The sequence below is a fragment of the Phyllostomus hastatus genome, unplaced genomic scaffold (genome assembly GCF_019186645.2).
Source record: "Phyllostomus hastatus isolate PE091 unplaced genomic scaffold, TTU_PhHast_1.1 phas_contig_38, whole genome shotgun sequence".
Lineage (NCBI taxonomy): Eukaryota > Metazoa > Chordata > Mammalia > Chiroptera > Phyllostomidae > Phyllostomus > Phyllostomus hastatus.
The window spans coordinates 11,549,101-11,563,568 of record NW_025333869.1 but is presented as its reverse complement, the minus strand read 5'-3'; the positions used below and the strand labels follow the sequence as shown (position 1 = coordinate 11,563,568).

Below are 14,468 nucleotides of genomic sequence, written 5' to 3'. Positions count from 1 at the left end.
AAAACATTGCCTTCTGTTACTCACTTTTAGGCCACTCTCAAATGGTAGGACCATGAAGGTTTACACCATAAAAGCCAAATATATGTGGTGCCCACCGTAGCCCAGTCTTATTGTGGATCCAACCAGGACTCTAAAACAGACAAGCCCAAGCTTCATTCTTCCTTGCTGCAGCCCTCATACCAGAGCCCTGAACAGCCACATAACCAGATCTTACCTCCACAAGGCCATCATGCTGTGGGGAAGCTCAAACCAGCATATGGGGGAGATCATAGAAAGGAGAGATGGCCAGCTTATCCAGCCCCTCACTCCTCTTGATCCAGCCACTGTGTGACCAGAAGTGCATGACAGATTTTAAGCTGAACCACCTACTGACCCAAGGAAAACATGAGAGATAATAAAATGATTTTTGTTTTAAAACACTACATTGGGATAGTTTATCACATAGCAATAGATAACCAGGACAAATGCCCAACATCAGAGCCACTGCAGTAAACTGTTCTTGATCCTTCTTCCAGGAGTCAAACTTGACTTCAGCTTTCCAAACAGCCCTGGTCCCACTGTGAGACAGAGAAGGATGCTCTGTCCCTCCCCCTGGTGAGCTCCTGAAACATTCATTCAGACTCCACAAACACAGGGCTTGGCCCCCAGGCCCCATTAACCCCATATAGCAGGGACTCCTCTCCTACTTCTCACCAATCCAGAAATGAAATAAAAATTTACTTGAGCACTTAGTGGTTGAGCTGAGATCTCTAGGTTATTCGTGTTTCCAAGCAAGACAAAGGTAATGCCAAAGACAGTGGTTCTGGTGAGAAGCATAGCTGCATCATCATCGTCATCACCACCACACCACCACCATCACCATCATCATCATAGCCACAGATATCATCATAATCACCATCACCATTATCATTGTCATCATCATCACTGCCACCATCATCATTATCATCCCCACCTTAGAAATCAGAAAACAAAGGTTTGGAGAAACTTTATAACTTGTCCACAGCCAGCAGACATAGAGCAACGATTAGGTTCTCACCTCAAATGCACTAATTCCAAGGCCATGCACACTTACCTGCTCTGGCTCCTCTCCCCTTAAGCCTACCCATGGCTCCTCATCCTCAGCCTTGCCACAGGCAAAGTTGGTCAAGAGAGAGCTTATAAATTTTGTAATTAGTTGCCAACATTTAAAAATTAAGAGATTTCATAGTAAAGCCCTCATTTCTGGCTCCTCCTGAAACACAGGAAGCAGCAGCCACACCGGATCTTCCTATGGAACCTCACTGGGGTCTGATCAGCCCCTTCAGGGAAGGATGTGACCTCCAGATCCCCACAGTTGCTATATGCTTCATTCTTATAGTACACCTGCTTCTTCACTTTGATATTCCTGCCTGGATGTCATGGGCATTCAGATTTGTGACATGCTATACCTGCCTGGCTGGAATCCCAAAGGGTGGATTTAGCCATTCTTATCTAATCCCTTGGCTATCTTCAAAATCCCCAAGTTACAGAATTATTCTCGAGTGGTTCATGTGGTTGTGTGGGTTGGATGGACCCAATGAGACAAGAGCTGCTATGCAGCACCCTTTCCCACTCTGCTGTGCTAGGCATGGAGCTCTCTCCAACTGGGTGCTCACAGCTGGGCACCCAATTCTCCTGCTTGTAATTCTTCCTGAGTGTGAATTTTCTCTCCATTTAAGCTGGCAGCTCTTTAGAGGCAGAATCTGTTTCTTTCTCCCCCAAAGCACCCAGTACATGGGGCCTGGGGGCAAGAGCCCCTTCTATCTTGGTTATGGTTGGCCACCTGAAGGAGACTTTCTTGTTTGAAGAGTAATACTACAGCCAGTAAGCACCTTCTTCTATCAGCCCAGCCACCAGCAGTCCTCAGAAACCAGTAGCAGCTGTGCCTGCTCCTACCAGCCAGGGGGGGCCCAGTTGAGAGGTTCCCTGAGTACTCCCACCCTGCTCCCGGGCCACCATCAGCAGCCGTCTCTTCTCCCATCTCCCATGCACTCTAATGTTCACTCCAGCCACATGCTGGCACAAGACTCTGGTGCTCAGTCCCAGCTGGGCAGTCTGAGGGCCATGAGCACTTGGTCACTTTTTGCTAGCCCGGTCCCCCACCACCCAGTGCAGGCTGCATCTGGTTTTCCTCACTTGGCTCTGAGAGCTATGCCTCCTGACACAGACTGAGTGCCAAGCCATCTTTCTGTCAGACTGGCCTCAGCAGTGCTTGCCAGAGCTACTAACACTTCCACCCATGACCCCAACAGCCCAGGTTTGTTCTACAATCTCAGCCAGACACCATTTACAGACAGAAAGATATTATCCTTGTTTACAGGCTAGTAAACAGGCTCAGAAAGATGGCACCAACAGTGAGCTGGGATCTGAGCTGTCTATTTGCTCCAAAGGCAATGCCCCTTCCTCTGTGCAGTCGGCAGCCATAGCCCCTGAAGAAGCATCATCGTGTCCCCAACCAAGTATTTGAAAGCTTCAGATTTCCCCTGTGTAAAAGGAAATGTCAGGGGGGACACAGAAGTGGGGGACATGCTCAGGTCTTCTGCCTTGTCTCTAGTTACTGCAGTTAAAGTGCCTGTAGTTCTGCCTTTCCTATACGGTGGAAACCCAACACCTGTCCTGGCCCCCAACATACCAGGGCTCTGTGAGTAGGGCTAGAAGATGCATGCATGTTTCCTTTGATGTTCTGCTTCCATCTCTTCTTTTCTCTCTCACCTTCACACTGATCTCCCACAGCAGCTCCTTTCTCCCCCAGGTCTTCATGGTTCCAACCGTAAACCACACCCCCGTCCTCTGCTTTCTCCCTGTCATCGCTCATGGCCACAGACACTAAAGATGTGCCAGTAATGCACAGGGGGAAGGAGATGCCATACCACTTCTACACAGCAAACAGCTGAGAAATGACCATTAGACACACCTGTTAGCAGTCCATCAACCATGTCCACTTCTCTCCTTCAGTCAATCAACCCAGCAGCAGGTTACCATGAGAATCCCTGATGTCAATCACTAGAACTTTTAAAAATTTGGAATACTGACCTTGCCCAAAGTCATTTTTCATTTTTCATTTTTCTCAATGCCCTCAGTGCCCCAAATCTTTACATTTTCTAAGACTCATCCATCTCCCCATTCACACAGCAGTTGCTAGGCACATTCTGGGTGCCAGCTCTGTGTTAGACACTGTGAGAGAGAAAAGGGGAGACCTGTAACCCAGAATGCTCCCCATGCTTAATTCTTAAGGTAACTTTGTGCATCAAGTGTCATGAAATCCACTGCACAGGTGAGGAAGCAGAGCTAAGAGAGGCACATGGTGAGGAGGTGGAATAGGAGCTGGGCCAGGTCCACCAGGTACTCTGCCCTTTCCTGCCCCACTGACCACACCACAAAAGGGTTACATAAAATTCCCTAAGACTCACTGGTGACCAGAGGGTCCCATGGAAGCTGTTCTTCCAGCTGCCAAGGAGAGAGGTACTAGAGGTCTGACCATCACCTCCCACTCTCTTCAGGTGTGTTAGTGAACACAGGACTGTGGTGAGAGAGAGTGTCCCCATTCCTCAGATGAGTTGTCAGAGGTGTCCAGTCCACTCTCCTCCATCCCACCTCAGTGGTTATGGTCATTGAGTCTTCGCTTCAACATGCTCTAGGAAGAAATGGGCAATAAGCTTCCTCCTGCCAATGGCACTAGTGGAAAACAGCTGGGCTCTGAGTCAAGGAGTCTGAATTCACATCCCTGTCCCTTTATCTGAGGGAGCAGGAGCAAATCCCAAAATCCTCCAGGCTCCACTGCTCTGAATAGCACTTTCCTTCTAGCACTGTTTGGAAAATTAGGTGGGTTAATTTGTCTATGAATGGAGCTCAATAAACAAAGGCCTGTTCTCCCCCCCACCCCCCGTTTCACATGCCCCTTCTCACCACTCTCACCCCAAAGATGAGCAAGGTTGAAAGAGAGTAAGATCATGTGCCTTTGCATATGATCCTGTCACCCACAGACCTGCAAGTTGTCTGCTTCTTCCCAAAAAGCCCATCTGCACACTGGGACATGATGGACAGATTACAAAATGGCCCCAACTTCCATTCTTTTCCTGTATCCACTCCCTGTATCCAATGTGACCTCACAATTCCCCCAGGAGGAGTTTCCCAGGAGTTCCCTCACTTGGCCCTTCAGTCTGAGCTGACCTCATGGCTTGCTTTGACAGAGATCATGGCAAAAGCAACAATGTACCAGGTCTGAGCCCAGGCCTGGAGTAGCCCTGAGCACTTGCATTTACTTTCTTGGAACTCTGCTGCAGCCATATGAGTTAAGTGTGGGCTAGCATGCCTGATGATGAGAGCCCTGTGGCCTGGTGACCCCATCACCCCAACTTACAGCCAGCCAACCACCATCCTAACCAGCCAGCCCCCACCAAGGGGCTAGCTGACCACAGATGCATGAGCAACTCCAGGCAAGATCAGTAGAGTCAAGTCTGCTGACTGGGAGACTCATGAGTAACAACAAAGGCTTGTTTCACAGCACTGAGTTGTGGGATGGTTTGTTACACAGCATCAGCTAACTGTTGCAGAGGCCTTCCCTTTTCCAAGCTGAATGGCAGCTAGGACACAGGTGGCCAAGGCCAAGTTCCTGCTGGCACTGACCAAGGGCTCTATTTGGGAGCATACAGAGGATGGCACCAGATGTGGGCTGTATGGCACAGACAGCTTCTCTGAATGAATCTGTTCCAGTTTAAATAACCTTGCTTCACCTCTACCTCTTCACACTCCCAGATTTCTGGCTTCCTGCAGTGCTGGGGGAGTTCTGCTGCTTCCCCTCTGGGCTCCTCACCCACCCCTTCAATCAACAAATGGCTGACTCACCACCCCAGGGAGGCCCCCCAATTTGAATGGCCTTGTAGATCCAGGAGCAGAAAGGTTAATTGAGTCATTTGACTGCTGCAGGCTGTTTCCTTTTGTAAATGTCTATTTCTCATTCCTGCTGCCTTCCTGACCAAAGGGGCTACCTGCTAATAAGCCACAGAGATTCCTGCAGGGAGGAACTGACACCGTGTTGCTGGCTATTTAATGACCCATAAAGGAAGAAGAGAACACCAGGTGTCTCCAGACTTACCCTTCAGGTTCACAAGCCCTCTGTTTGACCCTGGAAAGGAGCCAAGAGGCTTCCCAGGCAGCCCAGTAAGGCCTTCTTTGTCCCTGAGTTCATGAATGGGGTGGCATGATTCCTGGCATACTGGAAATTGAGACAACAATCAATCAAAACAAACACCAGGAGGTCCAGCAACATTTGGCATTTCCTCCTAATGAGGGCCTGGATGCTCCTTTGAAATATCAAAAAAATCAAACATTAAATACTTTCAGAATAATCAAGTAACTCTGCTTGGCTAAAGACTTATGAATGTGTTTAATCTGACCAGTGGGCAATCAGCGTCTACAGAATGTTTGCTTAGGGCAGAGGTTGGAGCTCCTGAATCCCACCTGCCTGCCAACCAATGGCCACAGAGCCCAGAAGGCAATGAACAAAGATGAACATGTCCCAGCTCCTGCCTTCACACACTCCTAGGTCCCATTGGGTGGAGGTACAAACAGATGGTCAGAGTGGGGATGGCAGTGGCGGTGTGTTCAGGGTGCAGCAGGTGGCCAGGATGTGAGGTATCATCACCAAGAAGGGGCAGTGAGCTGGGATGCACACAGATCCTGATAAGCCCAGAAGTTGTTGGTGTCCAGGGAAGGAGTCCACAATGGCTTCCACAGCATGCAAGAGGTTTGGAAGGATAAGCAGAGTGCGGGGACAGAGAAGGAAGGAGACAGTGGCCATGTGGAATCTGGGACAAGCCCTGGCAGACATCTCCCTGTTCCCTTCTCCATGTCAGCCAGGGCCCGAGTGCTGGCTGCCCTGAGCATCACTGAGCTCCAAATCTGCCAGAACAAACTCTAGAGCACAGGTGGCAAACACAAGACCCTCAGGCCGAATCCAGCTCTCCATCTTGTTTTACCTGGCCCAGCACCTTGTATCTACCTGGCGGCAGTACCGAGCTCTCACTTAACTGCTAAGGAGTAGTTACATTTATGCAGCCCTAAAATTACATTCAGCCCTTTGAAGGCAACCACAAGACTGATATGGCCCCCGGTGAAAATGAGTTTGATACCTCTGTTCTAGAGCATACTCCTTCTTCACCACCTCATTTCTAAGAATTTCTAAAATGGAGAGAGGCAGGGGGAATGAATTTCTCAGACTGGCAGCATTTTTGCTACAGTACTGAGGCTTTAAAATCCGTAAACAGTAGGATGTAATTAAATGCAAATGCAGGGCCACATTTAAAAATTAATCTATAATTAATTAGTAATTTAAAATATTCTGATAAATGATACTTAAATAGAACAGAATAATCCTAGCTCTGAGTGATAACATCATCTGCTAAAGAGTTACCGTGGTAGAGTGGGAAATATTTGCATATATCATGTGGGAAAACAGAGCATTATGATTACTTAATTTACCTTTGCTACAAATGAATTAAAAAGTGCACTCTTTATATTCAAATTGTGGGAGTGAGCTCACTCATTGCAGCATATTCTGAAAAGCAATTAGAAGCCAGGCTATGCTTCTATCAAAGGTTAAATTGCCTCCAGCCACACTCCTTGCTGGGGAACCAGCCTGGGTGGGGGTGGGGAGAGCTGTTGGGAGTGGCCCTTTCTACCTTTGTCCCTTCACATTCACTCACTCTTCCCAGCCTGGGTGGCAGGAGACCCCCACTCCCAGATCAATGGGGAGTTGCCCCACCAACAGGCCATTGCCCTCATGTTCTCTTTCCCATCATTCTCACTATAGAAAGAGATCAGTGGTATCTAACTGCAAAGTAAATGCCACCTGCAGCACTATCACTTAAAATGGCTTAAAATAGTTTACTTTTTCTACTCTTTCCAGTGAAACAAGAGAGATGGGAGGGGAGAAGAGAGGAAGAAATAAAGAGGACACAAAAAGAAAGAGGAAGGCCTAAGTACACCTAGAGATGGGGAACAGAAATGAGGAATGAGAGCTGAAAGGACAAAGTCCAGGAGTCCCCCACACACACCCAGAGGAGGCCTCAGTGAATAAGGGCCCTGGGCCTGCCCTCTCTGGCAGGCCACTGGAAAGAATGCCCAGAAGGACTATGGCCGTAGAGTGGGGGAACCTCTGTGTTCCCAGCTAACTCTTGATATGGTTGTTGGTCTGTCATAGGCACCCAATTCATATTGGATGGATGGATGACAGGGTGCCTGGGAGGATGGATGGATGGATGGATGTGATAGGGGTTTAAGACTTGGGAAAATTTAACTTAAGGTAAATAGTCATAAATCTAGCAAGTAATGTGTATGTTAAGTTTTTGTTTCAGCAACTACAGATAAGTCCCATCCTGGCCCCTGAGTTTTAAGCAGTTGACCTCCTGGGGCACTGACTGGGGATTGCCTCGTCTGGAAACATCTGTACCAGGAAGAAGCAAGCGACTACCCTTCCCCCTTGGAGGCAACTGTTGAATTTCAAAGGCTTTCGCTGACACCTTGTTCGCCCTCCCCCAACCCCCTTATAAAAGATCTGGCTGGGAAAGAAAGAGCAAGATGGTTTGTTAGGGTATGAACCTGCCATCTTCTCGGATCGCTGGCCATCTGAATAAAGCGCCTATAAAAGATTCAATCACTGTCATTGCTTATTGGATTTGGTAGTGACAGGCAGCCCGAATGCCGGTGTCTTTTCCTGTTACAGATGGATGGATGGACAGATGGATGGCTGACAGAAGGAATCTCCTCCAGGAAGATGAGATGAAGCCCAGGGCCAAAACAGACCATGAACTACAGATCTGCCCATCAAACCTGAACTGGAGAAGAAAGAACAGTAAGACACACATACTGCCCAAGAGCCCTGGGGCTATAGTTATAGAATGTACTCTAGGCCCTTAACCTCAAAGACCCTGAAAAAGACCCAAGAATAAACCATCCTAAAGTTTGGATTACCCTCCCTGGACTAGGGAGCCCCTTCCTGCTGACATCCCAGCCTCAGCTCTAGCAGCTCCGCACCATACACACCCCCTGCTGCAACCCAATGACACACAAGTCCCTGAACACCCTGGGGTTCTCTGACCTCTCTCCCCCCACGCCTGCCTTGGCTATGGGGTTAATGAAAGTTTGTTCCCATGGACCTGGCCACAATGTCACCTACTCCAGGAAGCATCACTGACCCTCTGGCCAACACTATATGTTGCTGGGCAGAGGGCATTGCTCTCATCCTTGGTGCTCTCCCAAGACCTAGCTCGATGGGCATGGACCATGAGAGCAAGGACAATAGCCTCAGTGTCCAGCACAGAACCTGGCACAGTGCTCAGGCTTATAACATGCTGGAGAAATAAAAGAAGGAACCCATGAACAGATGGGGAAAGGCTCCAGCATCCATAGGCAAGAGTCCCAGGGGCACAGCCTCCGCTCTTGGCCCCTCCTAGCAGCTGTCACCTTGATCACTTCAGGAGTTCCGCTGCCCTAGAGTGAAGAGAAGAAACACACTTGCCCTGGCTGGCAGTTCAGGCTGATGGGCTACATGAGACTAGAGCATCAGGGGTGCTTGTCACTGCCCAGTGAAGCCTCATGTAGCAGCCAACAATCCAGAGAGGGGCCGAGGCCCAGGTAAGGACAGAAAGACTCCAACTCCCTTCCCAGGTAGAAGGTAACTATAAAACTCCCCCACCCTCACTCAGCTCCCACACCAAGCCCAAAGCAAAGCTGCCTTCCTGCTAAGAAAAGAGTTCCTTCCATAGCCTGCATCCTCGGCAGCCCCCATGAGCAGCTCACAATGGGCTCCAGATATCAAGTCAGAGGACCAGATGGCTGTCACCCCTGAGTTAGGTCTCCCTGAGGGGAGCCTTTTAAAGATAATGCACTGATATGTGGTTGTCAAGGCTGTGATCAAAAGACCTCAAAGAAGGGGATGTGGAATCAAGACTGAGCAATAAGCCTCGCTGATATGGCTCAGTGGCTCAGTGGATTAAGCACCAGACTGCAAAGCAAAGGGTCGTTGGTTTGATTCCCAGTCAGAACACATGCCTGGGTTGCAGGCCTGGTCCCCAGTAGAGGGTACACAAGAGGCAACCACACATTGATATTTCTCTCCCTCTCTTTCTTTCTCCCTTCCCCTCTCTCTAAAAATAAATAAATAAAATCTTAAAGAAAAAGACTGAGCAATAAAAGGGATCTGGAAGTGGGCCTGTTATAGCAGCACCCAGACAGACCCCAATACCCCAGCCTGTTGCACCCCCCAACCCCCCACCTACCACAGTCCAGGCTTCCCAAACCTGTGGCTCCAGCCAGGATAGCTCCCCATAAAAGGGATCACAGAGAGGCTAGTGTTACATGGATCCCAGGCCAAGACCCCCACAATCATAGGAGAAGCAGTGGCTCCCAAAACACAGCACATAGACAGCCTGGCTGATCCCAGGCAGCTAAGTCCATGTCATGCAGAACTTGTCACCAATGACAGTATAAGTGCCAAGCTTCCCAACAATACACAAGTAGCAAAATATAAAAGGTTCAAGCAAAGCCATCTTCTTCTCTCACTCCCAACAGCCAGGCCTGCCTGCCTGCCTTCCCGCATTCCTTCCTTTCTTTCTTTAATGTTTCATTGTTTATGCTACTACAGGTGTTCCAATTTTTCTCCCTTTACCCCTCTCTACCCAGTCTGCTCCCCGACACTTGCACAGTCAATCCCCACACTGTTGTCCATGTCCATGGATCCTTCATGTATGTTCTTTGACTAATCCCTTCACCATTTTTCAACCAGTCCCCACCTCACCCCTGCCCTCTTACAGCTGCCAGTCTGTTCCATGATTGAACACCTCTGGTTCTACTTTGCTCATTAGTGTATTTTGTTTGTTAGAATCCACTTATAAGTGAGATGATATGGTATCTGTTTTTTACCAACTGGCTAATTTCACTTAGCATTATAGTCTCCAGTTCCATCCATGCCAACAGCCAAACTTTTTAAGTGGGGGAGGGGAGCAGGTACAGCTGGGAGGGCCACATAATCCAACTTTCCTGTGGTCACCCAGGCCAGCCCTGGTCAGGCACAACAGCTACCTGCCATCCATAGCAGTGGGGTGGGGAGGCATTTACTGCCCCATAACAATGTTTTGAGTTCACAAATTCAGGACATGTCCTGGTATTATGTCACCCTTATGAACATTGTCTGTCCTTGTCACAACAAAAAAGAGGTTGTGTCAGTCTACTCAAGAAGCCCATGGAATGCCTCCAGGTAGTGAACGAAGCTTCCTTGCTGGGATGGCATCCCCAGGTCTCTACCAGGGGACCTGCTGGGCTAGTCAGCCACATGGGTCATACAGATCATGTTCACCTCCAGGGTCAGATTCCTTCTCCTATGGCTCACAGTAGATGCCCTAAAATTCTTTCAAAATCAACACCCTAAACTTATGTCAGACCCTGGAACCATACTCTCCACATGAAGCCAGCATAGCCATCCTTTAGCCACTACTGTCACTGCAATCCCTTGTACTTCCTGTGGCCATCCCAGAAGCATGGCAGTCAGGACTCTGGGGTGAGTCAAATCTGCACTAGAATTCTGTCCAGTCCCCTGGTGACTACTTCCATGACCTTAAGCAAGTCCTTTAACTTCTTCAGCTTCAGTTCCCCAATTTGTAAAATGGGAGGATTAGGGGATGCCTGTGGTGGACACCCTCAAAAGGATAGTATACCCCTCCTGGTGGTAGACACATGGAACCAGAGACCAAGACTCTGACCAGTTGGAGCTGAAGGAACGAAATCCAGCTGCTGTCTTTCCCCACAGTCTCCAGCCACAACTTGCTGGGGCTTGTCACTCTTGCCAGATGTTCACTCCAGGGGCACCCCTAGCTCTGCAGCACCTAGCAAAGGCTTTGCAAAGCAATCTAGGGGAAGGAGAAGGCAACAACAGGCCAAAGCCAGACAAGCACATCCAACGCTGAAGGAGTCTGCACAATTAGCCACTTGGAAATATCCTTAGGCCATTCTTGGTTTTGTGTTAAATCCTTGCAGGTCCTAGGGACAGAGGAAGGGCTGAATTCTCTGGAAGGGATATGATGAATGCATACAGTGAAAAGAGAATGGGTGCTCCTTGAGAAGCTACACACCAAATGCTTTATCTGTACCTGTTATCTCCTTCATCTCTACTTGATAGACAAAGAAAGTGAGGTTATAAGGCGAGGCAAATTACCCAAAGCCACATAATCGGTAAGTGCAGGGGGTACTGGGATTTGCCCCCAAATTGTATAACTTTCAAACCAATATTCTTCCCACTTCCAAGCTTAACAGCAAGAGCAGGCACAAGGAGGAAAGAAAGCAAAAAGAGGAGGCAAGGGACTGGCGAGAAAAGAGAGGGAAGAGGCTGGCGGCAGAATTAGCAGACACCATCACGGGAGCTACCTCCAGCTGGGGAATGTAACGAGAAAAGCTTTCCTGTGAGCAAACACTTCTGGAAACATTCTGACAACACCTGGACACATTAGAGCTGCTAATCCTGGGCTACCCATGACTGGCCTGAATCCCCTCCTACAGGGAAATGTGTTCTGGTGAAAACGTTGAGTGCCAACAGGACATCACAGCCTGGCTGACCACCAGCATGATCCGAGCCTGATTAGCGGACTGTGTCAGGGCTGCTGGCCAATTGCAAAGTTCTACAGCAGTGGGCTTCACACTGGTTCCTGATGCATGAGGTAGCATTCTGAGTAATACTTAATTAGAGGGGAGAGCAGAATAAGCAAGCAATGAACAGCAAACAGAATTAGTATAATTCTGCCTTTCACTTCATTTTACTTTCAATCACAGAGGGCCAGCAAGGTGAAGAGCTAGAGGGGAAGCCGCAGGGAGCATTCAGCCGCTGGGTACTTCCTTCTGTTTGCCCCAGCTCCCAGGCACACTACCTCACTAGCATGGCCCCTGCCCCCTAAAACCAACCCAGGCCAGAGAGAAACCCACCAATTCCAGCTGTCATCTCTCTGCCATCAGACCACCAGGACTGGCACCAATCAGACAGTTCAGAGTGTTTTCTAGTTGTCTGTTCTAAAATTAATTGACTTTCTGTTAAACATATGAGCCCTGTCTTTATTAGAGGGCCCTAACCCCAATGGAGATGTTTTCTTAAAAAATTACTCATCAGCCCAGGCACCAACAAACTAAGTAAACATATACCATGTATCACCGGGCTATATGCAGCCAACACCTCCCCTAGGTGCTAACACATCCCAAGGCAGAGCTGCCCTTCTCTTCAGACAGCTGGAAATTTACTTTATCTCTAGAGGCTTACACCTGTCAAAAAAGAGAAGAAAAATAAAAGGAAAAAAAAACACTACCAGCCTGAGTTTTGCCTCAGAAATCTCTGGCAGTGCCTTGTAAACAGGCTCCGTACTCACTGCCCCAAACCTCTTAGCATCTGGGCAAGTCTTGGGTCACCTATTGGGGACCAGTCAGGAAGCCAATTTGCACTCAGTTTCCCCCTTCCTGGCATGTGCTGTGATCCCAGTACCCAGGGGTTCCCATGTCTGTTTGGGCCACGCACAATGAGAGGACCATGGCTACAGCCCACCTAAGCCACCTGTGTAGCCACTCCTGTGGCTGCAGGCCCCACCACCTACCTCATTGATGAAGGAGTGGGCCCCCTGTGGGCTGAGTAGCAGGATGGCACGGCGCAGCGTGTCCCGGTAGCGATTCAGCTCCTCTGTCTTCATCGTGGTGAAGAGGCTGGTGAACACATGGCTGATGTTCTTGTCCACCTTTTGTAAAGAGACATCAAGGCCAAGCCGGGAGGCCTGGTCCAAGAAGCTTTGGAGACCACGGATATCTGCATAGGAGGAAAAGAGGAAGAGGAGAGAACAATCTTTAAGCAGAAAGAAACTGTGGAAGGTCTAACTCCAACACTCCCACCCAGTACAGGCCACCACAGAAGTGAGGGCCCAAGTCTACCTCAGTGGTCCCCTGAATAAAGGCATGGATTAAGTCCCAACACCTGTTACTAGCATATAGCTTCCCAATACCCCCTTCTGTTTGCCCCAGCTCCCAGGCACACTACTTCATTAGCATGGCCCATGCCCCCTAAAACCAACCCAGGCCAGAGAGAAACCCACCAATTCCAGCTGTCATCTTTCTGCCATCAGACCACCAGGACAGGCACCAATCAGACAGTTCAGAGTGTTTTCTAGTTGTCTGTTCTAAAATTAATTGACTTTCTGTTAAACATATGAGCCCTGTCTTTATTAGAGGGCCCTAACCCCAATGGAGATGTTTTCTTAAAAATCACTCATTAGCCCAGGCACCGACAAACTAAGTAAACATATACCATGTATCACTGGGCTATATGCAGTCCCAGAGTGTGTCTTACACTATGGAGAGCACTTTCTACCACTCAACAGGTCCTGTGGCCAGAAAGTATCCTTTATGAGGAGTTCCTTTCTCTCCCTATTTCTTTCACCGAATGGGAGGAAAAGTTCTGGTAGTTCTGTCCTCATAGCTATACGTGCTGGTGGTCCCTGGCCCTGGCCCCTGCTCCCCTCCACCTCCCACTACCACCACAGCTGAGACTCCTTGACCCTCAGTGGTGATCTAAGGCCACTGACTGCCCTGACTGAAGCAGGCCCTGCACTACTCCTGTGACTGAATAGCCTACATATCCTCACACCCCAACCCTGAGGCTTCTTCCCAGGACCTGACTATCCTGGATGAAACACTTCTCCACTCTCTTTCCAGCCAGGGTGACTCTTATCCCAAGTCCAACAGGGAGAGCAGATGGTCCAAAATGGTCCACTAAGTGCCCTCCTGGCACTTTGGTGCAGCACCTGAAAGAGAGGACTATTCTTTCCCCTATGAACAGCAAAAGGGCAGGATGCAAGCCCTGGGCTGGAGAGAGGCCTCCTCTTCTGAGGGCCAAAAATGCTAAATATTTTTTTTTAGCCAGAGCCCAAATCTTCTCTCAGACCTGCCAATGAATGGAGCCCACAGAGGCAAACAGGTCCCAGCATGAGACTGGGTCCTGATGATGTCATTTAAGCCTCTGGGTCCATCTGTGTCCAGCCTGTCTCTCTTGTATTTTTCAGTTCCATGAGCCAAAGTCAAGTCGAGTGGATTTCTGTCACTTGCAACCCAAAGTCTCAACCCATAAACCACTTTTTCAAAGTCTGGGATGTTTCCTTCATCTCACTCATATCTGCCCAAAGGTCCCAAAGACGAGACCCACACCTGAGCCACTCCCTCTAAAGGACACTCTGGGCCTACCTAGATCTCATAAGCTGCACTCTTCTGGTACCTGAGATGCCCACGGGCTGCCATGGGCATGCAGGGGCCTAAGAATCAAATTCAAAGTAAATAGTGTTAATTCAACCAGATTTTTTTCTCAACCAGTTCCTCTCTCAAACTTTCACCTCAGGCCCATTCCACAAACTTCCAGAGCTCCACACATGCCGGGC

General features: G+C 49.0%; 1 protein-coding gene across 1 annotated transcript in view; it reads right to left on the bottom strand.

Annotated features, from left to right (window-relative positions):
* The window catches only part of GRID1 (glutamate ionotropic receptor delta type subunit 1), a 727,533-nt gene that overhangs the window by 483,895 nt on the left and 229,170 nt on the right, over nt 1-14,468 (bottom strand). Inside the window, exon 4 of the mRNA XM_045842113.1 lies at nt 12,645-12,850. Within this exon, the coding sequence (XP_045698069.1) occupies nt 12,645-12,850 (206 nt within the window). The remainder of the gene's footprint in view (nt 1-12,644; nt 12,851-14,468) is intronic.